The sequence below is a fragment of the Lissotriton vulgaris genome, chromosome 1_1, assembly GCF_964263255.1.
Source record: "Lissotriton vulgaris chromosome 1_1, aLisVul1.2, whole genome shotgun sequence".
Taxonomy (NCBI): Eukaryota; Metazoa; Chordata; class Amphibia; order Caudata; family Salamandridae; genus Lissotriton; species Lissotriton vulgaris.
This window is the reverse complement of record NC_141685.1, coordinates 1,101,888,956-1,101,914,952: the sequence shown is the minus strand read 5'-3', so window position 1 is coordinate 1,101,914,952 and position 25,997 is coordinate 1,101,888,956. Positions and strand designations below refer to the sequence as shown.

Sequence of the window (25,997 nt, the reverse complement as noted above, 5' to 3'; positions counted from 1 at the left end):
TGGTGGGGGGTCCTGTCAGCGATGTAGGCCACCGCCAGGCCTGTGGCGGAGTTACGGGGCGATCTGGAAGCAAATGGTACAGAAGGGTACCTCAGCGTGGCACATAGGGGTGCCAGAGTCTAACACCCGGGGGCCTCATGGGAGGTTCCTGGAACCGATGTCGGCACCCCATTAGTCCTTCGGGCGGTTGGGGGCCTGAGCAACCGGGGGCTTGTCTAGCTACGCTCCACCCTGAAAGGGGTGCGAGTATAAGAAATAATGGTCAGGGTATTCCTCAGGAGCACCAGGAGGGGCAGCATAGAGGTGGTTCGCCACGGTGCGGCCCGGCTCGTCAGGCGGGCTGGTGGCGAGAATGCTGCCTGCCCTTGGATCGCCCGTAAGATAACCCACAAGTATTACATATATTGTATGTAATAAACCTGCAGCAGCTTTTCCCAATGTAACTTTGTGTGACGTGTGTTATTTGCGGGAAGCATGCCAGCAGGGTGGGGGGGGGGCTTGTTGCCATGATGCAACTATGTAGTTGCCCGAGGCCACCACAGGGGGACATTCAGGAGGGCGGCACCCTTAGTTGCGTTGGGCTCCCCCCCTCGCCATATCTTCGATCCCCCTCTCCGGTTTCCTGAGAGGGTGGGGTTTAGCGTGGGGTGAATTCGCTTCCGGGGCTAGCAGGAGGGGCCAGGTTGTGGGGGTACTTAAGGCCCCACCGCCATTTTACCTGCCTCTTTTGCTGTCCTGGACGCGAACCTAGGTCTAGGGGACACACCATCTCCCTCCCTACCGCTTACCCGGCATGTGGGCTTGGGGTTATGGTCGGAACAAAGGAATTTTTTCTTTATCGTTGCAGGAGGAGTTACGGGGCGATTTGGAAGCAGATGGTACAGAAGGGTACCTCAGCGTGGCACATAGGGGTGCCAGAGCCTAACACCCGGGGGCCTCATGGGAGGTTCCTGGAACCAATGTCAGCGCCTCATTAGTCCTTCGGGCGGTTGTGGGCCTGAGCAACCAGGGGCTTGCCTAGCTACGCTCCTCCCCAAAAGGGGTGCGAGTATAAGAAATGATGGTCAGGTGATTCCTCAGGAGCACCAGAAGGGGCAGCATAGAGGTGGTTCGCCACGGTGCGGCCCGGCTAGTCAGGCGGGCGGGTGGCGAGAATGCTACCTGCCCTTGGATCGCCCGTAAGATAACCCACAAGTATTACATATGTTGTATGTAATAAATCTGCAGCAGCTTTTCCCAATGTAACTTTGTGTGACGTGTGTCGCCACGATGCAACTATGTCACCACGCATAAACCTTTGTCCTGGAGGTTTTGCGCGTGTTTACCATTGAATCCCAGCACTAAAATAAAAGCAGCCCGGGGTTGTGGTTACTCGCCAGGCACTGTCTTCATATAATCAAACAACTTTTGCCCTGATTTCGAGATTCAGGAAGTGTATCTATTTTTGTACCATGTTTAAAAAAATCTGGATTACTTTATTTTAAAAACGCTGGTCTTCGCATCCCCGAAATGTTAAGAAAAAAGTACATACTGGTGTTCTTGTTTGGCGAACTTGCCTTCGTGGCTTTTACTAGCTTGCAGATCCCTGGTACGGGTGCACCATGATCCCTTAAACTCCAGTGACTGGGACGTGTTTAAATTCTCATGCTACAGACATGCATGCTCAGACGCCAGTGTTGTGGGGCTAGCGCACTGTGTACAGCGTGTGTGGGGATGTTTGACAAGCCCACCGCTCAAAGGAACGAGAGAGACTTGAAAATTGCCAGGCATTTAAAAGAATTTCTTGTGCGTGAATTATTGAAATTGCACAATTTCGAGTGATGGATAAATGTTGCAAAGTTTGGAGCCACTCGGTAGAAATTGACATGTAAAAGGTATTTAAAAGTGCAATTATCTGATGTTATTATGTACTAAGGGAAACTAAATGTGAATAAAAACAACAATTTACAAATTGAGGGAAAAGAAACGTTTCCCAGAGTTTCACTGATATTCCTGAAGAAGAATACAATTCTCCAGCCATAACTTTGACACAATTAACCTCACTAAAATATGTATCATTAGCAAACGCACGTTCAGAAGTGATTGCTCAAATACGCTCCTCTTTAGCTACTGGAGGCTAAACCACATCATATAATTTTATTGATTAATTGAACTGGGCACTAAAGTGGATAGTGAAATAGCACTTACAGATCACGCAAGAAACTAATCCACAATACATAATCCAATTGACATAACTTGTTTATAGCAATAAAAAAATGGCAACCAGTTTTTGCAATAAAAAATGCAAAAAACAAAAGTTATTCAGTGATTTTATCTGTGCAAAAACAATGTTATATTAAAGTATATTTGTATTAAGTTATTATCTGTATCATCCATTAAGGTACTTCATAAAGCACTAGTTGATCTACAGGTATTACAAATAACAAAGAGGAAATGAACAAAAGGGTACAAGCATGCGCTACACATTTTATTCAGTGCACAGCAACAACACTGAAGACATGCTTATGTACTGTTAGTTTTCATTGGTTTTACACTAGACCTTAACTTATAACAAAGCTCTAACAACACTTCACATAATACCACGTACTACCACAAAATTACATATCACATAATTACACTCTATTAAACACAGCTTAACAACACTCCTCATAATAAAACTATGCCACATAAATACATGCCGCATAATTACACTGCACTCAAAGCAATATAAATGCACTCCACATCATACAACTCACTGTCACATAGTTATGCACCAAATAATTACACTCTACTCAATGCAACTTAAATACAGTCCACATACCACTCAATGCCACATACTTACACACAACATAATTACACTACCCTCAATGCAACATAAATACACTCTACATTGTACCACTCAGTACCACATAATTACACGTCACATTACACTCTATTCAACGCACTATAAATACACTCAAAATAATACCACTTGACCACATAATTACATGCCACATAATTACACTCTACTCAATGCAACATAAATACACTCCAGATAATACCACTCAATTTAACATAATTACAGGCCACATAATGACTGTACTCAATGCAACATAATTACACGCCACATAATTACACTCTACTCAAATTCAAATTCAAATTCTTTCTTTATTCAGCATTTTACAGATGCACCATAAAAGTACAGTTTAAAATAACAATAGTATACATTTTTAAAAAGTGCAAAGATTATTCCTATTACAATTCAATGAGCCCCCGTCCAACCACCACATATTACTCATGATTTCGGAAGGGCTTCCTTCAACAGATCCCTCTAGTCTCTCTTAATTTGCCTGCTAACCTTAAAAAACTCGTTATAGAGAGTAGGGTCAAGGGATCTTGGGCCATTTGTAAATATTAAAGGGCCGCCTAAGCGTGCCTAAGTTTTTTTTTTTTCAGCAGACTGAATAAAAAACGGCGCCTGGGCAATGAATAAAAGGGGCATAGTAATACAAAATGAAGGGCATCCTGCGGAGATTGTTGATCGTAGCCGCAGGGACCCTTGGACTCAACTGAACTAGTAAAACCTACCGGATCAGCCAGTAGCTGATGTACAAGGTTGAGCCTAAAACGTGTGATTAAAAATCTGCCCTGGGCATTGTGTATGAGGGCAAGGTAAGGTTCCATTCCTTCACAGGTCCTCACTAAGCCGTGAGCTTTGACTGACTGTTTGCCCCATTCCCTATCTTCTCTAGATGAGGCTTTATAGTTAAAAAACATCTCCTTCACCCTGTCCTGATCCCGACCTATAATTCCGGTCGGCATTAAGAGAGATCCTTACCGCCAATGCTTTCAAAAACGACCTTTATGTGCTCCAGCCATGGGATATTCATTCCCCTGTCCATACCTAAGCAGTCCATGATTATATGCCTGGTCAGCATGGCCTCTGGGTTAGGCCAGATCTTAAGCCATGCTAGCAAGGGCCTAACCTGCACCTTGTCCCCTATAAAAGCTCCTCCCAGTTCTTCATGAGCGATGTAAGAGGGAACGCACTGTGGGACTTTGAGGAGCCTTCTCAAGTATTTGTTCTCCTCGACCTGCAGTTTGTCGGAGTAGACGAACCCCCACAATTCTGCCCCATACACAGCTTTGGAGTAGCAGATTGAGTTATATAGCTTCATCATTTGTTCCGGGGACCACGTCCTAGTCTGCGGCCAAAATTCATAATTGCCCCTGTGCTAGACACTAATTTTAAAATTTAAACCCCCATCAAATAAAATGCCCAGGTAACAGAAGGACTGCACCTTCTCTAGGCTGTGTTCGCCTATTCTATAATTAAAATTTTACCTTGATTTGGCCCCTGTCTCCATAACGTCCGACTTCGTCAGGTTGGCAGACAAATCTAAATTGTTCATAAAATCCACAAAACCATCTATCAACCATCTATCAGTCGCTGTAGTCTCAGTGAGGTGCATGCCAACAGGACCGCGTTGTCTGCATAAAGCAGGACAGGGATTGCTCTTCTGCCTACACTAGGTGAATCCACATTTAAGCTTATTAGGGCTTGTTCTAGGCCATTTATATACAGGGAAAACAAAAACGGAGCCAAAATACACCCCTGTCGTACACCACTAGTGCAAATGAAGGGCTCAGTGCTTCCGCCCTCTAGATTATACCTGACTTTAGCCGAGGTGTTCCAGTGTAGGGCTCTCAAAATCTTAATAGATCTTGGTCCACCCCTAGGCTACTCATTAGAGCCCACAGCTTCTCCCTATTAACACAGTCAAATGCTGCGGTAAGATCCATAAAAAGCTAGAGAGACCGCTTCATTATTGGCAATGGTGTATTTCGCCACTAGTAAATATAGATTTAAGCATTGATCTGTTGTTGATCTTTTGGCCCTAAATCCGCACTGGACGTCAATAATAATGTGTTGTTCCTCAGCCCAATTCATCAGGTGATTTAAAACAACACGTCCCAGCACTTTGGCAGTTACATCTATTAGGGAGATAGGGTATAGCACTGGGGAGTGTCTCTGTTCCCCTTCTTAAAAATGGAGACTATTATGGCAGTTGACCATGAATGGGGGAGCACTGTAGCTATAGCAGCGTTTATTACTCTTGTTAAGATTGGCGCCCATAGGTCCACCTTACTTAAGAGGTCCGGGGGGAACCCATCCGGTCCTGGTGCCTTATTCCTAGTGAGACCCAGGATGCCCAGGATACCAGCAGTAATCTCTTCCAGGGTAAATTCTAGTGCGTCATTCCACCGCCCCACCCACTCCTTATTATCCTGTACCTCACTATTCCCCCAATTATAGAGCCCTCTAAAATGCTCCATCCACTGTTCGGGAAAAACGTTGGATCCTATCTGCGGGCTATTTGCATCTTGGAAACAGGGTTTATTAACTATCTTCCAGAACGTAGTCATATCTTTCCTTTCGGCAGCTCCTCTCAGGTCCTCCCAGGTTTGAGTTTGGAGTGCATTCTTCCTGCGCTTTACTGCTTGCTTATACATTAACCTACTTTGCATAACCCTGTATTTGTCCCTTGGGTTAAGTCTTAGGGCAGCTCTTAGATTCCTCTGTGCGAGGGAGCACCCACTGTCAAACCATCTGAGATCATTTTTAGGCTTGCCCTGCCCTGCCGTCTGCAAGAGACCATCTATCATGCCGCCTATTTCCTCGAATGCCTCCACTATGGGTGGTTCTTCCACTGCTAAGTCTTGGCATTCCTCTAGAAACTGTTTCCCCTCTTTTACAAAGGACCTATAGAAGCTTTCACCATTAATCCTTGACCATTTCAAGCGCCTGCCCTGGGCCGTAGCCTTCTCTAAATTTGTTCCAGCCCCCCCTCCTTATTACCCTACTTGCTTTTATCTCTGCTACCAACAGTATTAGGGGGTTGTGGTCGCTAAAACCGCTCAACTCTATTGAGAATCCCTATAGCCACTTCTAAAGCATTTGGGACACTAATATAAAATCAATATAGGTGCTACAGCCCCTTCCTTTAAAGGTAGGGTTGACCAGCTTATTAGGCTCAATGGCCAATAAACCTCCCAGGTTTCCTGTACACAAATTATTTTGAATTTATTGATAAATTCCAGCCATTCCTGATTTTGGAACTTAGCTGACAGACCTGATACGTTCCAGGATACTAATTCAAAGGGACTCCCTGGAGGGTTTGGATGGGGGTAAGTGCCTATAATGGGCCTATCGCTACTTTGAGGAACCTCAGTCCTAGGCGGCCTTGTTTTGCCAGAGGCAAGCTGGATCACATTCGAGGTAACAAATCTTGGATGCTCCTCTGCCTGCGGTTTTATATTTGGAGAAGCCCCAATTGACATGTTTTCACCATATATGTCTCCTCCCCCTGGTACTGCTGATAGACACTCGCTCCTCTCCCCACCTCTCATCCTACCTGGCTGGCCAATCCTATCCCTGTGGCACTCATGATGCCCAGAGTTAGGCATATGATCTGGTGGAGCTTAGATGCCAAGCCTGGATAGTGGATCGCGGATGTGTCCGAGGGCCCCAGCAAACATGGTCCGCTACCTTAGGATCTTTAAAATTGATAACAATGCAGTCCCCTGCTCTATTTTTTGCCTTACATCATACCCAGCTCACTCTCCTCACAAAAATAATCTTGCACTGTACATCTCGGGGCAATGGTCTGTTGTTATTCAGCCAGTGTGTTGTCTTGTTTTTAAGTTGGTCATAAGATTCAGCTTTACTGTGTTCCAATTCAGGAACACCAGTCAAAACAGCGGCATAGGGTGTACAATCTGGGGGTAGGTCTAGGTGGGGATGCAAGTTCGTTGCCTCATTCCCATCCCTGTCGTTACTGCGGCTAACCCCATGTATCTCTAGGGGAACTATGCTTCCACCACTCACAGTTTCACCACTTAACTTATTGGGGCCCGTTGGTTGCACAGCCCAATCCACAGTGGGTGGCGCCATGATATTCGGACAGGCTGCGGGGTCCCTTCCACCCTCCCTCGCCGACTTATTGGCGTGACTACAGCTCTCTATTTTATAATCGATACCTCCCAAGGTAGACATTATCAGTTCTTCTGATTTTTCAAGCCTGTTCTCAATTAATGAGAGTCTTTTCATTAAGGGCTCCAAAGAAGATGTTATGAGGGGACCTATTTTAAGCCAATACACTTCCTCAGTCTGCGGTAATCCAGTTACAATTCCGTCCATATTCATAGCATTTACTGCAGACAGAGATCCTTGTGAGACTTCAGTAATTAGAGGGTCTATATTTGGCAGCTCTCTCTGTTTACTTGGTTTAGAGATCTTAGGCTTCTTTCCCTTCTGCTGTGTGCCTCCTCATGTGCCTCCTTGTTTTCTCTTAGAAGCAACCCCCTACGTGTATTCCATAGATTGCAAGGGCACCTCGTGAACTTCTGCCACGCACATAACCGTGCTCTTAGATGAATTTGGCAATGCGCTGCGTGGCAGTGAAGTAGAGTTCGAGGGGTCTCCATCAGTGTTAGAGGATGCAAAGGTTTGCTGTAGATTTGCATTCACAGTCTAGGGGCCATTGGCAGGGGCAGTCTGGCAATGACTTTCTGTCGAGCAGACATTCATAATGCCCCACAGAGATGATCTTTTTGAAAATACGGGGTCCATAGAGAGACGTCGCTCCGTGATGGCGATCTCATGGGCAAGCACAGATGTAGCCCTCATTATAAACTGGTCAAGAGTTCCTGCAACATACCCAATTCCAGCTGCTTTCCACCCTCTCCCCTAACGTGCTGCCATTTTAGTTCAAAAAGAAAAAAAAGGAATTAAGAGTAGCTCAAATATCAGTCTATAAGACCACTTACTGAAAAGGCAGGTCAACCGTTGAAATCAAAGGCCTTAGAGGGGAGGCCCAGCCCAGCCTCTCCCTGTCTCGAACGGGCTAAAACGGGCCCGCCCTTGGCCTGGGCTTCGCCAGGGGCGTGCCCGCAAGGGTCCCGCGAAACGAGGGCCGTGAGAGGTGAAATAGCGATTGTGGGCGGGCAGGCAGGTACAGGTGAAGAAAATCACAGGGCTCCTGGTCCTGTGAGTCCCATGTCAGCAGCAAGCAGAGTTCCAAATACGAGCGGCTCCGGCGAAGCTGGGGCCGCGAGAGGTGAAATTGCCTTGTGGGCGGGTGGGCAGGCAGGCCCAGGTGAAGAAAATCACGGGGCTCTTGGTCCTGGGAGTCCCGTGTCAGCAGCAAGCAGAGTTCCAAATACGAGCGGCACTCTACTCAATACAACATAAATGCACTCCACATATTACAACTCAGTGCAACATAATTACATGCCACATAATAACTCTCTACTTAATGCAACATAAATGCACTCCACATAAATGCACTCTCTCCCACATACCACCAATCAACATAAATGCACTCCACACAGAACACAATTTTAATAACCATATTTTAGCTCAACACCACAGTTCCAGGCCACACAATTGAACTCCACACATTTCCAAAACACACCCATAATTACACACCAAACACCATATTTCAACTCCACAAATCCACAATCCACAACATACACCCTAACACACTATATAGTAGCACCACCTCCGCTCACCACCAGCATTTTGCATCAGCACACCACCGAGGCATCACCTAAACATCACCTAAGCATCACATCAATCTGCCCTCGGAATCCGGCATCTATTGATTCTCTCCTAGTGACTGCTACTCATGTTCAAATTTAATTACTGGTTTCCAACCTCAACTCCCCTGTTATTTATGTCCCGCTCCCACATAACAAAAAAACTTGTAACAAACAAACATAACAACAGGCAGTAACAAATTGCCAAAAGTGCAAGTTCAAAATAACTAGAATAAATGTTTTATGTTGCAATTTTTCTTTAATCAGGTTGTTCAGTTGCATATAATTTATTGGCTTGTGTAAAGGTAACAAAAATGCTTAACACTTTTAATTATAATTTTTCAACATAATGCACAGCAGCCACAATGCTCTACAAACATAGACAAAAGTTCTGGATAAACACATAAGGTCTCAATGGCGAGACCTATTGGCTATGCCAATGCTTGTTGTTTCAGTTTCTCACCAATAATGTTGCTGATATCCCTTGCTCTCCAGCTCTCTCTTTTGACAGATTTGTATCACTTCAAATCTCTTGCTCTTCACTATTTTCTCCTCTCATTTCCAATACCAGTTAGTAAAAAGCAGACTGCGGTTACTCACCTGTTGACATTTCCATGAGCTTTCTGTCATCATAAAGTCTGTTGACCATCGCCAATGCATAAGCGGTTATAGTTACTGCATAGGGTGTGGAAAGGTTTGGGTACCTCTCCAACAAGTAATAAGACGCTTTCTGAATACTTCCTTCCAAACTCTAAGTGGTGAACAGTAGGAGAGATAAAGAAGAAAGTTAAATGCAATCAGAATTGAAAGCTTACTCCCAACAGAATAGCATAAATGTTATCACATAAATACTTGAACAGCAAATGAAACAACGGGTGCACACTAGCTTTATTTTGCATGGTCACCTTAACCTCCATCATTTGCCAGCCATCATTTGCCTTGATGTTTTAATTTGTATTGCATATTGGATTTCAATAATGCAACATTCAACAATTGGAAGTCACACCAGAGCGGGTAATTTTATACAAGGTAAATGTATAAAGTAAAAGATTCATAACAGAAGACAAAAACACAATGCTTCCTCTTACAACTGGGGAGTTCATGAAGATTCTTCTGTTTAAAAGACCAGGTCATGCTTGTGCCTTCGGCAATGTATTTGGGCTAAACATCAATAAATGCATTTACATTGGAAACATTCTAAACACGCCGGGCCTTATTTCCAAAGAATTAATGCAGCACGGTGCCGCAAGCAATTTGGCTGTGCCGCTTTGCGCTAAATCCGAAACAGAGGGATGCGTCATGTCTACAACAATATGACAGATCCCTTTGCTCTCCCCTGCGCTGTTGTACAATTAGCCTCCATACACCGAAGCAGGCACACTTGCACCATGGTGCAAAAATGCCTGCGTCACGGGGATGATGGTTTATGCACATTAAGGTATCTGTAGTGTCTTGCTCATAATAATGACAGACACTTACTTGTAGTTTATGGGAGCTTTATTGTCTGCTTGCTCTCCGGTCCCCGTAACTACTTTAACTGCCCTAACCTCGTCCCCTTAGCTCCTCCTGTTCCTGTTCCCCTAGCTCCACCCCAACCACTAGACTGCATCACAATATTACATCTCCCCCTTTGTTAACAAAATAAACTTAGCGTCCACCATATCTGTAGTTCTTCGATCAGCCACACGGGTCTGCAGGCCGCCCATTTAAGCAAAGACCACACATCTCCAGTTCCATGGTGTGGCTTCCTCTTGCCTGGACAAAAGTCTCCTTGACTACAGGAGTGCATCTTTGAAATTGCGAAATGTCTTGTGTGATCTTCTTGTTCCCTGATTCATGGCGGTTTCCGATAGGCTTCTGGGTTATCCACTCATCTTCAGTCTCCGAGGCGATCATGACTGCTCCTCGTGAGGTGACCATGAAGGGCTCAGCGTGATGGCGGCAGTCCGTCTTCCTTTGGGGCTCTTGTTCGATTGACGCTTGATCTCCTTCATGAGAGGATGTTGTTCTGGTTCTTTTCCGAGCACCGGCACATCATTTTACTTCCTTTTGTCTCGTCCAGTCGAGGGCGGCACCGTCCTCCTGTTCAGCGTCATGCATACCAGACGGTGATACACCGTTTGAAAAGATCATCCTAGTTTGGTTCGGGGACTCATTTGCCATCCTAGTCTGGTCCAGGGACTCATTTGCTGCCGCTGGTTGTCTCACCCACTCCCACTCGCTTTTGGGACTGGTGAACCCTTTGACTATCTGAGCATGTGCATATTTCCCTCTCCTCTGATGATGATTTGTCTCTGTCAACACGTCGGGTTTTCCTTGCGGAGTGAATGGATAGTCCTTTCTCATCTGGTATGTAATATCCCTTATATCTGTTTTCATTAGGTAGGTCCTTTGAGTCAGCCTCGCTGACCCCCTCAGGGGTGACGGTATATTCTTTATGTCTCGACATACCTGCGACTGACATGACAGATTGTCTTTTGGTGTGATTGGGTCTTCAGAGACATCGGTGTGAGATAGTTTGCTCTTGATGGGAAGACTGTCCTTTGGTTCGATGGTGTGTTCGGGTGATTGATGCCATGGACGTTGTCGGTACCATGACTCGGTCGACCCGAGGGATCAAACAGACATGCTTTCTGAATCAGAAGAGTCTTTTGCTGATTTCCTTCGAGAACGTTCCTTTGGGTGTGTCTTGAATGATAGATTTCTTACACAGGTAGGCCGTGACGGGCTGCTCCTAGAGTCGGAGTTCTCTTTGAAATATATCTATGGGTGTCTTTCTCGAAGTGACTCCGGTGCCATCTCACTGGAGAAGTTGTTTGATAACCACTTGTTTATTTCTGGAGTTTGATCCCAGGGTACTTTGTCTCTGCCTCTCTGGTGTCTGAGTGAATCACACTGCCTATGTGGTTTGCTTCTTCTTCCCGTTTGTTTGGTGCACTGGCATCTGTGCCATGGGGGTGATGTGTCCCACTGCTTGATGCTTCCTCGGACTCATCTACAGAATTTGGCGAATAGTGAGATGCTCGGGGTTGTTCGTGCGCTGAGTTCCAGGGCTGACATTATTGGTCCAATCTTCTATGGTTTGTCTTTCTTACCCGCTTGTTGTGCAGGCTGTCATCTGGTCCATGGGTGCGATCTGTCCCACTTGACGATTCATCCTCTTCAGAATAGTTAGTGCCATACTTTGAATGACTCCTTAAGGATGAACAGCTCCTTGAGGTTGTCTTTCGTATTGTTGACTCGGAGTATTCCATGTCACTTTGTCTCTCCAGCTGTCTTATCTCTCATCTGCATTCACCCTCCCTCTTTCTGGTTTTGTTTGTTTCTTGAGATTTATTCCCAGACATGAAGGATGTCTCTTTCCGGGTATCTTGGTTTCTTGCATTCTGGTGCAGTTCCTTCGATCTGTCTCTTGCTTTGGGCCGCACTCCAACTTCGGCCTTTCTGATGATTTCATTTAGCGACCAATGCCCTCGAAGAATCTTGCGCTTCGTATTAGAACTTGAACAGCCTTCGATGATCCGGAGCCGAACTGCTTCCTCATTTGTAAGTGTGTTGAAATGGCAGCATTGTACCAGACTTTGTAACCGGGTAATGAATTTTGGCAATGGTTCTCCTGGTTCCTGCCGTGCTGTGTTGAAGGCGATGCGATCATGATCCACGGCTGCCTGTGCGTGGAAATGGGCACGTAGCTTCTCTTGGAGTCTTTCATAGGTCTCTGTGTCCTTTTCAGGAAATGTTCTGACTAAACGTCGGCCCTCATGACCTACTAGCTGGAGGAGTAGTATCAGACATTTCCCATCCCTTCGTTCACCGATTACATCCAGAAAATCGTCCAGTGATTCCAGCCACTGGGTCCATTTAAGACCCAAACTCCGACTGTCAGTCTGCATCACTGGGGGTGGTACTTCAATGCAGGGGTTGGACCGTTGTGTTACTTCTCCCACCACCATGAGAGAGGAAGATTCTGATCTGTTACAGGCACAGGACTGTTCACTTTGCGTCCCGTCTTCTTTGCTGACTCTCTTCAGCCGAGATCCTTGGTCTGGTCGTTTGCTTTGAGGTTGGTAAGCTTTGCAATTATCTCAGTATGCGCCAGTGAGTGAAACTTGGATTTCTTGAGTTCAGAATGGCCACCACTCAGCTACACTATGCGTACCTTGTGGCTCCCTTTCCTTAGAGTCGCATGCTAGCTGAAGGTGGTTGATGACTCTTCCGCGATGATGCCTGGCACATTTGACATCTTGTTAATTCATGCGTCTCTTCTGGACTAGTACAAGTCGTCCAATACCTTTGTTGATGAGAGAAGGCTTCCTCGACATTCATCTACTTTTGGATCATTCATTTTATTAGCCTCTGTTACTTTTGAATTTTTGTCTTCACGTGGTGCTGGACATTTACTTTGGCACTTGCCTTTGCTTGTGTTTGTCGCATTCGAGGTTTGTGCGGGCTGGTGATTGTTTTCAGTGCATCCCTTGCACTTGCCAGTGTTTGCTGTGTTCATTGGCCCTTTGCTCCTTTCACTTCATGTTTCTTGTACTCATGCTTGTTTACATTCAGTCCGATCTTCGCTTGTTTCTGGTACTGCCTTCTGCAGTTCTGCCCTCTTCGGGGTCTTCTGCAGGACTGCCCTCTTCAGGTCCTCTGCAATTCTGCTCTCTTCAGGGTCTTCTGCAGGACTGCCCTCTTCAGGTCCTCTGCAAATTTGCCCTCTTCGGGGTCTTCAGCAATTCTGCCCTCTTCGGGGTCTTCTGCAGTTCTGCCCTCTTCGGGGTCTTCTGCAATTCTGCACTCTTCGGTTTGTGCTCAACGTTGTCTTTATCTGTCTCTTGCATTCGCTTTTGCTTGGTCTCTTGCATCGCTTGCGTTTGCTTATGTTTTTTCCTTTGATTACGTTTCTTGCATCTGCTTAGGCTTGTTTCATCACACTTATTATATTACCCAGTGCTTGTTTTCTTGCACCACTTGCATTTATATGTGCTGGCCTGTGTTGACTCTTGTATTCACTTGTGCTTGTTTACTTGTTTAATTCACTTCTTGCATTTGTCAATGCTTGTTTCCTTGCATTTATCAATGCTTGTTTCTTCTGTTTGCCAATGCTTGTTTGCTTGTCTTCGCTAATGTTTGTTTGTTCTTCGCCGATGCTTGTTTTGTTTTTATCAAGGTTCGTTTGCTGGCTTCCTGTCTTCACCAAAGCTTGTTTTGCATTTACCAATTCTTTGTTTTGCATTTACCAATGTTTGTTTTGCATTTACCGATGCTTGTTTTACATTTACCAATGCTTGTTTTGCACTTACCAGTGCTTGTTTTTGCATTTACCAATGTTTGTTTTGCATTTACCAATGCTTGTTTCGCATTTACCAGTGCTTGTTTTCTTGCTTCTGGTCTTTACCAATGTTTGTTTGTTGTCTTTGCCAATGCTTATTTCTGCAAGTTCTGCTTGGCCTGACTCTAAGATGGCCGTCTCCAAACTTCACAAGGGAATGTCTCTCCGGCCGCCTGACTTAAAGATGGCCGCCATTCTGGAAATCTGGTCCTCCACAAGATTTGATGCCATTCACTCACCAGGCTCACAAGTTTCCTCGGCACTCACCGACAGCCGATTTTCTTTGGGCAGCACAGCCTCAGCGATTCCTCTGATGCTCCTTGGACACCGGAGCAGCCAGGTAGGATCGGGGTGGGCTCCCGATTTCTTCTCGTTAGGCACATGCCATTTTGCACGCTTCGGGAGTGAGCAACGTTTTGGCGCTTCACATCAAACGCTTCCAGCGCTCGACTGCGCTTCCTCCTCAGGGCTCCATGCGACCGGACGATCGCGGAGTAAGGGCAAATGCCGCTGGCCTTCTGATCTAGGCGGCGGTCCCAGCGCAGACACACGTGTCACAGCAGCGCTTTCTTCTTTATACCCGGCCTCTAGCCATTGTGGTGACAGAGCTGGCATTGATGTGAAAACCTAGGATTTGATGCAATATGATTATCATTACCTATGTCAATAAAGAATCAGATCAGACCTAGCTAAAAATTAATGGTGTGAGAATGATGCAGGTTTTTATATAGCTTTCTAATTATGGAACATCCTGATTTGGATGCTATATGCACCAGCTATGGGAATGATTTAATAGCTGCTGTTTGTGGCCATGGCTGTACAATAAGACAATGCTGCTGTGGTATCTGTATTACTTGTAAACTCTTCAGTTGGACATGATCTGCTGAGTATAATTCAATGGTACGTCCTATAATTAAGTCCATTAATGTTTTGGATTTTATAAAGTCTGCTTCCACCAATAGGTATTTATTAGCAGATTGGATTAAAGTCAGATTTTGTTTCTTGCAAAAGTGTAACAGGTTGGTAATGATGTTTTATGTCAGGGGAAAGACTGCTAAAATATTCGGGTGCACATACAAAAATAATTGTCCACCCATTCTGCTTCAGGTTATTAATATACAGAAGAAGATCTAGCAGCAATGTAATGGTCCCTCTTAGATGAACAAGTCAAGGAAGCAATTTAACAATGCTGATGGTATACGAAAATGCTTACCTTCTCTTGAGCTCCACATATTTCTCTGCTCTCTGCAAGGGCGATGAGTACAAAGGCAGTGAGGGATGCTTCAGGCTCATTTCCACTGACACCACCCTGTATGAGAAAAGGGTGGAAAAAATAAGTAGTTGTTATTATTGAACTCCAGAGGTAAATGATACTGCTAAAATTACTAAACATTCCAAAACCATGCTAAAAGTGAAAAAACAGTTTGCAACCAATTATCATCTATTTTTAGTTCAAGCAACAAAACTGGACCAAAGAAGCCCACATTAACCTTGCAGAAATGTGATATGTGTCTAGATGTTTTTGTGCCTCTTTAAACCCAGATCAGATATGGAAATCGCAGGCTAGTTGGCCTTTGATGTCTTTGTATGACTCTATGTAAATCTAGCATGTGTTTCAGCATAATTCGTTGCTATTAAACGTCTGCTAACGTCTGGCAGGCACAAAACTCACTAATGTCATAGAGACTGCCTATAGCTTCCGAATTCCTCTGTTTTTGTCTTTCTGTATGCAACCAGAATCTCAAGCGCTTTGAAGTGACACAAAGCAACGAAACAGTGCTGCAAAATCAGAAAAATAAATAAACCTATGTACTGCAAGTTTACTCCTACAAATAGTTACCTACTTTGAATGTACTCTTGTCAATGTTTTTTTTGCCTACCCTGATCTCATTGCTTTTGTTACAAATAGTTTTGCTTGATCAGAAATTAATTTTGACAAAAGGTCAGAACCATGATGGTTAACAAGTCTTCTTTGAGTATCATGTCACTACGATACAAGCAGAAAGGAGGAATTAAACCACACAGACAGTGTTCTGCCCTCTGCAACTCACACTGGCTCCTTTCTGACAGGAACCTCACTACATGGAGTTCGAAAGAGAACTAAAAACCCATCTCCTCTGCCTCTGGATCCCAGTGATGTACGGTGGCTCCACCATGAGCACCCTCACGATCCATGCTCCTGACTGTGTTCCCATGTTCTGTGCTCTTCTATCACTCTAAATTAACCTCAGAGAAGTGTGGGCAGTATACGAATTTAAGATAACGTATGTAAACCAGTATTCCCTCATGAGAAAGGGTAAATTAGCACATACCATCATCTCTCTACTGCTCACAGCCTGGTCCTCTTTGAAATCACCGCCAGACTTCTGCTTGTCCAAGATGAGCAACTTTACCGAGCCACAGATCACATCCCTCTGAATGTTGATGAGGTTGTATGCCAAGGTGAAAATCTTGACCACATAGGCAGTCAGCCTACAAACGTGGATAAAAATATGAGAGGTAGAAACTTGGTGGCAAGTGATCTGAAGGTTAAGGATATTCACAGACTTTCCTCAGCAAACTTTGTTATGTTTTTTCAGAACATTGCAAGCTTTACAGTGTTTGCATGGGTTATGCATTTTGAGTTGAGGGGAAAAACCTCTAAAAGAGGTAACGCAGAATCTATCTATCTATCTATCTATCTATCTATCTATCTATCTATCTATCTATCTATCTATCTATCTATCTATCTATCTATCTATCTATCTATCTATCTATCTATCTATCTATCTATCTATCTATCTATCTATCTATCTATCTATCTATCTATCTATCTATCTATCTATCTATCTATCTATCTATCTCCCTATCTATCTATCTATCTATCTATCTATCTATCTATCTATCTATCTATCTATCTATCTATCTATCTATCTATCTATCTATCTATCTATCTATCTATCTATCTATCTATCTATCTATCTATCTGTCTGTCTGTCTGTCTGTCTGTCTGTCTGTCTGTCTGTCTATCTATCTATCTATCTATCTATCTATCTATCTATCTATCTATCTATCTATCTATCTATCTATCTATCTATCTATCTATCTATCTATCTATCTATCTATCTGTCTGTCTGTCTGTCTGTCTGTCTGTCTGTCTGTCTGTCTGTCTGTCTGTCCATATTAATATACATATACTCACTGAAAGAAATAAAGGTTACAGGGAAATTATTTTCAGGAAATAGAATAAAAAAAGCTTAGAAATTCACTGAAAACACCAAACGTTACAGGGATGTTATAGTTAGGCTCATATTTCACTCATACACAACTATATAAATTCAGCAGTTATAGCTACCTGAGCTAAATATAACTTATGGCCCTGCAATGCACTGCTTATGACCTCACATTTTACATCACTCATGACATGGTCAGTGACATCACTCATGACATCACTGATGACATCATTCAGTGAGTGTGTTTTGTAAGAGTACATAATTGTTAAACATATAACTAATCTACTTAAAAAGTTAAATTAGTAAACTAGGTGTACTACTAATGAGTGATATTACTTCTAACATATATTATGTGAGTGGCTGTTTGACTGTGTTTTCGTGTGTGAGTGGATGTCAGAGTGTCTGTATGGGTGTATACGTAGGTGTGTGAGTAACTGTGTTGGTGAGTGGCTTCATGAGTGGCAGTATTGGTGAGTAAGTTGGTGTGTCAGTGGCTGGATGGGTGAATGAGTGGCTGTGTGAGAGGCTGTATGCGTGGATGAGTGGGCGTATGAGTGACTGTATGGGTTAGTGAGTAGGTGTATGAGGTCTGGATGTGTGAGTGCCTTAATGGATGAGTGAGTAGCTGTGTTGAGAGGCTTTATGGGTGAGTGAGTGGGTGTGTAAGTGTCTGTATAAGTGAATAAGTGAGAGTATGAGTAGCTGTAAGGATGAGTGTGGGGCTATGTGATTAGCTGTATGGGTGAGTGAGTGAGTGTGTTCGTGAGTAGCTGTATGGGTGGCTGAGTGGATATATGCATTGCTGTATGGGTGAGTGAGTGGCTGTATTAGTGGGTGTTTGATTACATAAGTTGGTGTGTGAATGGCTGCATGGGTGAGTGAGCAGATGTAAGTAGTTATGTGGGTGTGTGAGAGAGTGGTTGTATGGGTGAGTCAATGGCTGTGTTGAGAGGCTGTATGGGTGAGTGAATGGATGTGTGTTAGAAGACAAAGCAATTCTCACTAATAAGGCACAAGGCTGGATAGTGCTCAGTGACTATGTAAGGCTGAAACCCCAAGCCTATTTGAGTGCCGGAATCAAAATAAGTACGAAGGAAAACTTTTTGAGGTTGCGGCTGGGGTAATTGCGATTAAGCCCCATCTTCCACCATGGGAAAGGAAAGGTGGCACTCCGACTTGTCGCCTATGTGGAAGTGGGAAGGAAGACATCATCCACGTTATCTGCAACTGCCCCAACTTAAAGGTTATAAGATGCACCTTGTTGCGCCCTTTTTTCAGGCATTGCGGCATCCGGTCCTGTAGGCAGGCAGTGAAGCTATGCTTCAAACCCACTGATGATCAGCTCAACTGTCAGCTAACAACATTTTTTGAGACTGTAACAAAGAGACTTAAAACCCTGCTGCTATCCGAACCATGCTGATAAACTTTATAAGTATAATATTAACTCAATACTTTGTTTTAGCTGTATCTTTATTTTAATCACCAGATCTTCAATCTGGACAGTGGTCTTGATTAAGCTGGGCCATTGGCAGATAGCACTATATGAGATGCAAGAGTCTATGTGAATAATGTATAAATATAGAACATGCAATTGATGACTTTTAGATTACGCATCTTTTAACTGTTTGAATTGTATTTAATTGTGTATAATGGGAATATTTCTTGCTATGTATTTGCAAAGATTTTAAGTAATCAAGCAAAATAAAAATATCTATCTATCTATCTGGATGTGTGAGTGACTGTAGAGGTGAGTAAGTGGGTGCATCAGTAGCTGTATGTGTGAGTGTTTGGCTGTGTGAGTAGCCAGGTAAGTGAGTGGTTGTATGAGTAGCTGTGTGGGTGTGTGAGTGGTTGTGTGTGTGTGTGATTGGTTCTGTTGATGATGTCATCAGTGATGTCATTTGAGATGTCATTAGTGATGTCATCAGTGATGTCACTGACCATGTCATGAGTGATGGAGTATGTGAGGTCATAAGCACTAGATTACAGGGTTGTAAGTAATAGTTAGCTCAGCTTACTTTAACTGCTGAATTTCACTGGCTTTGTACGAGTGAAGTCTAAGCCTAACCATAATGTCCCTGTAACCTGTACTTTTTTCAGTGGATTTCTAAGGTTTTCTAATTCGGTTTACTAACTATAACATCCCTGTAACATTTGTTTTTTTTCAGTGAATTTCTAGGGTTTAAAAAAAAAAATCCAAGTCATGTTTGAGAAAGGCTGTTGTAAATGAAACACATATATACATATATACTACATCAATATTGATCGAATATTTGATACAATTTAAATTAATTGCCGGTAACCTCAATTTATTTTGAAAATATACTAACGGCGAGAAACTTTTAAAGCACACTTAACAGAAGACACCTTTAACAGAGCATTAGTAACTAAAGCAGAGTAGGGGCTTGGGCCTGATATTCAAAGCAGCTATAAACATCACACACACACTACTGAACGTGTGCACTTGTGCGAAACTCACACACTAGCAGCAGTGCATCTTTATTCTTCATGTCTACGATAGACCTCAGACTCAAACCTGCTACAGTCCTGCATATTTGCTCAAATGCTGGCATGAGCAATCCACAGATTTGTTCAACACACAATGATGTAATCATGTACACTACAGTTTACTTTTACTAGGGCCAAAACTTGCAAAATACACATTTCTGCAGCATGGGCATTAACCCAATGATCTATCCATGATTGCATCCTGTGATGGAGGTGACAAACATACAGGTCAGCAGTATGTGAATTAACACATCAAGCTTTGTGAATAGTTGTAGGACTTATGATCTGCAGCCTACACATTTATGGCTGCAGTCAGTGTATTAACCACTGAACTATTTCACCAGGGTTAGAGCTGGAGGGTGGTAGATTGTATTGTATTGTATTGTATCTATGCTTGTATAGCGTTACTTCCACCCTACGGGTATCCTGGCGCTTTAGATATCAAACACTTGGTCAGCTGGATGGTGAAGAGAAGAGAATGGAACATGGATCAGAGTTTTGGGAATAACCAAGTTTTCAGGATTTTCCTAAATTCGGTTAATGAGACACTCTGATCATTTGTGGTAACTTGTTCCATAGCTGTGCCCCTACCACACTGAAAGCCCCCTCCCATCCGTGAGCATTTACATTTCCTGACTGCCAGCAGGTCGGTACCCGAGGACCAGAGCTGTCTCTGAGGGAGGTACCAGGCAAATCTTTCCTGTAGTGCGACTGGGCCCATCTCATGTGAGGCCCTAAACACCTGGCAAAGTGACTTAAAAAGAACCCTTTCCCTGGTTGGTAGCCAGTGAAGCTGCCTCAATGCGGAGATGGAGGATGAATCACGTCACAAACTCAGTACCAGTTTTGCCGCTGCAGACTGGACTCTTTGCAGCCCCTGAAAGATGTACTGGGGGGTTCCTAAATATAGGGAATTGCAATAGTCCAATCTGCTCAACACTGTGCTGCTTACTACCAAAGCGCACAGATCTCTTGGTAAGATGGGGAGTATTCGACGTAGCAGGCGCAACAAGCCAAAGCAGACATTAGCTGTCTTAGTTGCCTGCGACTCCATCTGGAGGTTTTTGTCTATTAGGACCCCCAGGTTCCGCACCGTGTTGGCCGGGATCAGTGGATCTTCCTCCGGAGTAAGTCTAAACTCCAACGGGAAGTAAGTGGACGGCCTTGCAGGAGAGCAGTAGAGCACTTCAGTTTTTCTGCCATTGAACTGCAATGAGTTCCTCCGCAGCCAATCCGCGGTGTGGCGCATACACTCTTGGAAGTGCTCCAAGGAAACTGTCTGTTCTCTTTCCGGGGAGAATGCCAACTACGTATCGTCCGCATAGTTGACCAAGTCAACCCCGAACGATTTGATGATAGAAAACAGTGGCTGCAGATAAGCATTAAAGACAATAGGGCTAATAGCAGAGCCCTAGGGCACCCCATGGGTGACCGGTGTTTTGCAAGAGGTGAAAGGTGCCATACAGACTGTCTGTTCTATTTCTGTCAGATAGGAACAAAGCCATTGCAAGACTTTACCCCTAACCCCCATCCTTTCCAATCTCTTTAAGAGGATTGGGTGGCTTACCGTATCGAACGCGGCCGATATATCGAGAAGTACCAATATTGCACCATTCCCGTTGTCGGCCCGCAATCATAGGTTGTCCAGCATAGTCAAGAGGGCGGACTCCATCCCGTGCCCTGGCCGAAACCCAAACTGATCCTTGTCCAACAAGTGGTGTTCCTCAAAAAAGTTTGACAAGGACCTGCTTACGGCCCTCTTCAAGATTTTAATAGGAAAAGGGAGCAGCAAGATTGGGTGGAAACTGACTGGGTTTGTGGGGTCTAAGGAGGGTTTTTTAATCAGTGGTGTCACCACCGCCTGCTTCCATTTTCCCTGGACAATGCCTTTTTCTAATGACGGATTGCATATCTGTCTAAGCCAGGGGAGAGTTGCGTGGCCTTAGGTTTTCCATATGTTCTGTGGCAAAGATAACACATTCAACTCTGCAATAGGTGCATCAACTCCAGCTTGCATCTCCCTTATATTTTACTTGTAGCAAACAAGGATTGTGTATCTTTCCTCTGCTTTCTTTTTATTTCAATTACTTTCACTTTTCTCTCCTTTTCTGCTCTTTGTTTCAAGCTGCTTTCTTTTGTCTGCAGTCTCTCCTTTCACCTTTCCCCTTGATTGCTATCTTTTGCTGATTTCTTTAATTCCTTCCCAGACAGTATTCAACGGGAATGTGCCCCCCCCTTGGTGACCCAATCCTCTGGGGCCCGACCATAATGTATGGGTTAGTGGGCCTCATGGCTCCATCCCAGGCCGATTTTTGCCCCAAGGACCCCATTCCCAGGACCTGGCTTTCAAATGCTGGGTGCCCTGAAGACCACTAAGCGCACCCAGTCAACAATGTTGGGGGCCACAGGGGAAGCCTGATTGCCCCAGTGGTCCCTGCTGGCAATTCGCTTCCAGCGGGAGCCAGCATTGCTCTCACATACAGGGAGCTGCTAAACTTGCAGCTCCCTGTGTTAGAGAGCAATCTTTTCATCGGATGTATGTCGTTTCAACGCATGCTATTACAACGCATGCCTTTACGACGCAAGTTTTACAACGCAAGTCGTTACAACGACTTGCGTTGGGGGGCGCTGGATAGTGAATAGTTTAATTTACTATTCCAACTCCAGTCCCCGTGGATAGTAGGGAAGGTGTTGGATAGTAAATTAAAACTAATCCCTATCCTAGAGCGCCCCCCAGCGCAATTCGTTGTAAAAGTTGTGTTGTAATGGTTGCGTCGTAAAGGCACCTCGTTGTAAAAGTTGCATTGTAAACGCTGTTCCCCCCTTTCATCTGTTCCCCTGCCCGCTTGACAGCGGCCAAGGAAACAGATGAAAAAAACTCTGCTCTCAGTGAGCTTGAGCGGTTTTACAGCTCTCACTTGCAGAAAGCAGAGTTTGTGTTTGCTCTGCCTTGACGGGATCTGTCAAAGCCCCTGCCAAGTCAGAGCAAACAGCTATGTCCCAGAGGTGGGCAGGAGCCGGCCCTGAAGGAGATGGTCCCCAGGGCCGTATATGGCTCCTTGAGAGGGCTTACGCAGCCTTCCTCCTTTGTTGTTCATGGGTCGATCCCAGGGATGTGGTGGTCTCCAGGGCCATATTTGGCCTGGGAGGGGGACCGCATGTTCTCTTACTTTAAAAAAGTTATTTTGGCCCCAGGGAGGTGGTGATCCCCGGGGCATATGTGGGTCTATGAGGCCCCCTATTCCTTTTGTTTAGCCACAGGGAGGTGGTGGTCCCTGGAGCCCGGGGAGGTCTGTGCAACCCCTCTGCACAATTTTCATTTTAAATCCCCAGGAGGTTTTGGTCCCCAGAACCAAGGTGGGAGAATGGGGTGCCCCCTCAAAGGTTTTAAAATGATAGCTCCAGGGAGGTGGTGGTCCATGGGGGTCCGCAAGCCACCCGTGAAAGAATCATAAACCCCAGGGAGGTGGTTGTCCACAGGGCATAAAAATGGCCAGGGAAAGGGGAACGTGCAGTCCCCTCCATTACTTTAATAAAGCAGTCATGCCTCCAAAACCTGGCCCACTGGTGGGCTTAATTAAAAGCAATCATGGGAGACTGCGCTTGTTTCTAATTTTGTATTCAATTTAGCAGCAAATTTGCAGATCCACCCGTGATTTTGCAGCAAAATAGGGGGAAAAAACACATCTAAGGAATCAGGGTATTTCCACCATGCCCCCTTTTCTTTATTTTTAAAATATGTTGTGGGACTTGACTGAAGATGAGTCCTAAGGTAGCCGCCAACACTTCCTGTCTGTGCCCCTATACATACAATTTTGGATTTTGGTTAATATCCCTAAAACTACTGAATGGATTTATACCAAATCACAAAAAGCCACTTCTCTGGACCAATAGCTACTTTTCTGCCAAATGTGGTGTGGTTCCGTGCATCAGTTCAGGATGTAGTCATGTTCAAATACCCTACAGAAATTAACATGGGAAAACGATTTTGGTACCCCCTTTTAACTCGGCCCCCACTTGACGTATCATTCAATTTGCCAGTAAAATTAAATCTGCAGATAATTGTGCCAAGGCACTCTTCCAAGTAGTAAAAGATTTCACCAACCCTGCTGCCCTTCTGCATAAGACACAGCCCTGTCAAGAACTCTGTGATAAATTATCCAATTTCTTTTATGAGAAAATTACTCTCATTTATGCCTCTTTTAATACAGTGCATAACCCTAATACAGAAGACACACCTCCCACCGATCTCATGCCCAAGGAAAAGAGGCTTAGGACGTTCAAATCCATCACCTTAAATACTGCACTGAATAAACTCCATCTATGTAAATCAGGCTCGCCCTTAGATCCGATGCCTGCTCAAGTTTTCTCCACAGTTGCTCCGGCGATTGTGCAACCTCTCCTTCGATATGGAACTCCTCTCTCGTATCAGGTCAGTTTCCGGAGACTTGGAAGCAGGCAATTCTCATCCCCCTTTTAAAGAAACCCGACGCGGACCCTGCTGTTCTCAGTAACTACCGCCCGATATCCCTGTTACCAAAACCTGCCAAAATTCTGGGAAAAATAGTACAGGAACAACTATCGGACTACATTGAAAGCCATGATCTGTTACAAGATTCGCAATCCGGTTTTAGGACCGGCTATAGCACGGAGACAGCACTTCTAGAGGTGGCGGAGACCGTGCGGGAGACTGTGGACAGCGGAGAGGTAGCCATGCTTGTGCTCCTCGACTTGTCTGCAGCCTTCGATACGGTCTCCCATGCCATCCTCCTGAATAGACTCCGTGAGATGGGGATCTGCGGCACCCCTCTAGCCTGGATTACTTCCTTTCTTACAGACCGCACACAACAAGTCTGGTGCCGCCCTTTCTGGTCCAAAGACAGGAAACCTCTTGGCTGCGGGGTGCCCCAAGGATCTGCCCTGAGCCCCCTCTTTTTTAACATTTACGTTGCACCCCTAGCAAAGGTAATTGAGTCTCTGGGGGTAAGAGTGATATCGTATGCTGACGATACTCAGCTTATTTTCTCTCTTAAAGATCACTCGCCCTCAGGTTTTGACAACTTTAGAACCAGTCTTTCCAATATCGTGGCTTGGATGACTTCAAACACGTTTAAACTTAACACGGACAAGACTGAGGTGTTATTTTTTAATCAAACGATTCCCTTGCCCCCCGCCATTTGGTGGCCTGTGGAACTCAACCCACCACTTTCCGCGGTAAGGGTGGCCCGCAATCTTGGAGTTCAATTCGATAATGATTTATCTTTCAAAACCCAGATTCAGAAAGTCACCTCGGCATGCTTCGGGAAACTTCATATGCTAAGAAAAATCTCCCCCTTTCTCCCTAAGGAAGCATTGAAGACAGTGACACATGCCCTAATCACATCGCACTTAGATTACGCGAACAGTCTATATGTGGGACTACCTGCCTACCTTCTTCACAGACTGCAGATAGTGCAGAACGCCGCTGTCAGGCTAATCTGCAAAGTCCGCTATCGACACTCGATCTCCCCCCACTTGAAGAAATTGCATTGGTTACCGATCACTGCTCGCGTTAAATTTAAGGCCCTGGTACTAGCTTTTAGAGCTCTCAATGGAAAAGGCCCAAAATACCTGAGACACAGACTAAAACCAGTCCACTCCTCTCTTAATCTTAGGTCAAACCACCTTCACCTTCTGTCAACCCCCTGATTTCGTTTCGCGAGAAAGGGAGGCAGAGCCTTCACTGTGGCAGTATCTAAACTGTGGAACTCTCTGCCCATCAGCCTTAGGACTATTGACACTGAATCTCAGTTCAGGGGCAAATTGAAAATCTTCCTATTTTCAGGCTACTAATTCCTGCCCCCTTGACCTGCATTCCTCAGCGCCGGGACACCCCCGTTGGGGGTAGCTGTGCGCTTAATAAATGGCTATAATAATAATAATAATAATTCTGAAAATTTCAAGACAGCAATTGAAGTGACTGGCACATTAGTTCTGATAATTTCGTGAAGATTCATCAAATGGCAACAGTTACTAACAAAATGCAAACATTTTTCCTGAAAAACCCAAAGGTTACAGTGACATTATAGTTAGGCTCATATTTTACTCATGCAAAACCACTGAAATTCATCAGTTATAGTTAGCTGAGCTAACTATCACTCACGTCCCCGCAAAGCACTGCTTATGACCTCACCTATTACATCATTATAGACATGGTCAGTGACATCACAAATGACATCACTGATGACATCATCCTGAGACTGTGAGTGTTTAAAAAAAGTTTATGAGTGTTAAATATATATGTACAAATCAAAGTGAGCGCTAGGGAATAAGTACAGGATTATGTCCCATCCCCAAATGAATACAAGACTTAAACAATGTGGATGGACCCACTATGTGTATGCAATTAAATC

General features: G+C 44.5%; 1 protein-coding gene across 1 annotated transcript in view; it reads right to left on the bottom strand.

Moving 5' to 3' along the window:
- Window positions 1-25,997, bottom strand: part of LOC147748679 (A.superbus venom factor 1-like) — a 1,557,217-nt gene that overhangs the window by 387,157 nt on the left and 1,144,063 nt on the right. Inside the window, exons 26-28 of the mRNA XM_086963549.1 lie at window positions 16,198-16,357; window positions 15,099-15,194; window positions 9,160-9,310 (exon numbers count right to left, since the gene is read on the bottom strand). Coding sequence (XP_086819675.1) covers window positions 9,160-9,310; window positions 15,099-15,194; window positions 16,198-16,357 — 407 coding nt within the window. The remainder of the gene's footprint in view (window positions 1-9,159; window positions 9,311-15,098; window positions 15,195-16,197; window positions 16,358-25,997) is intronic.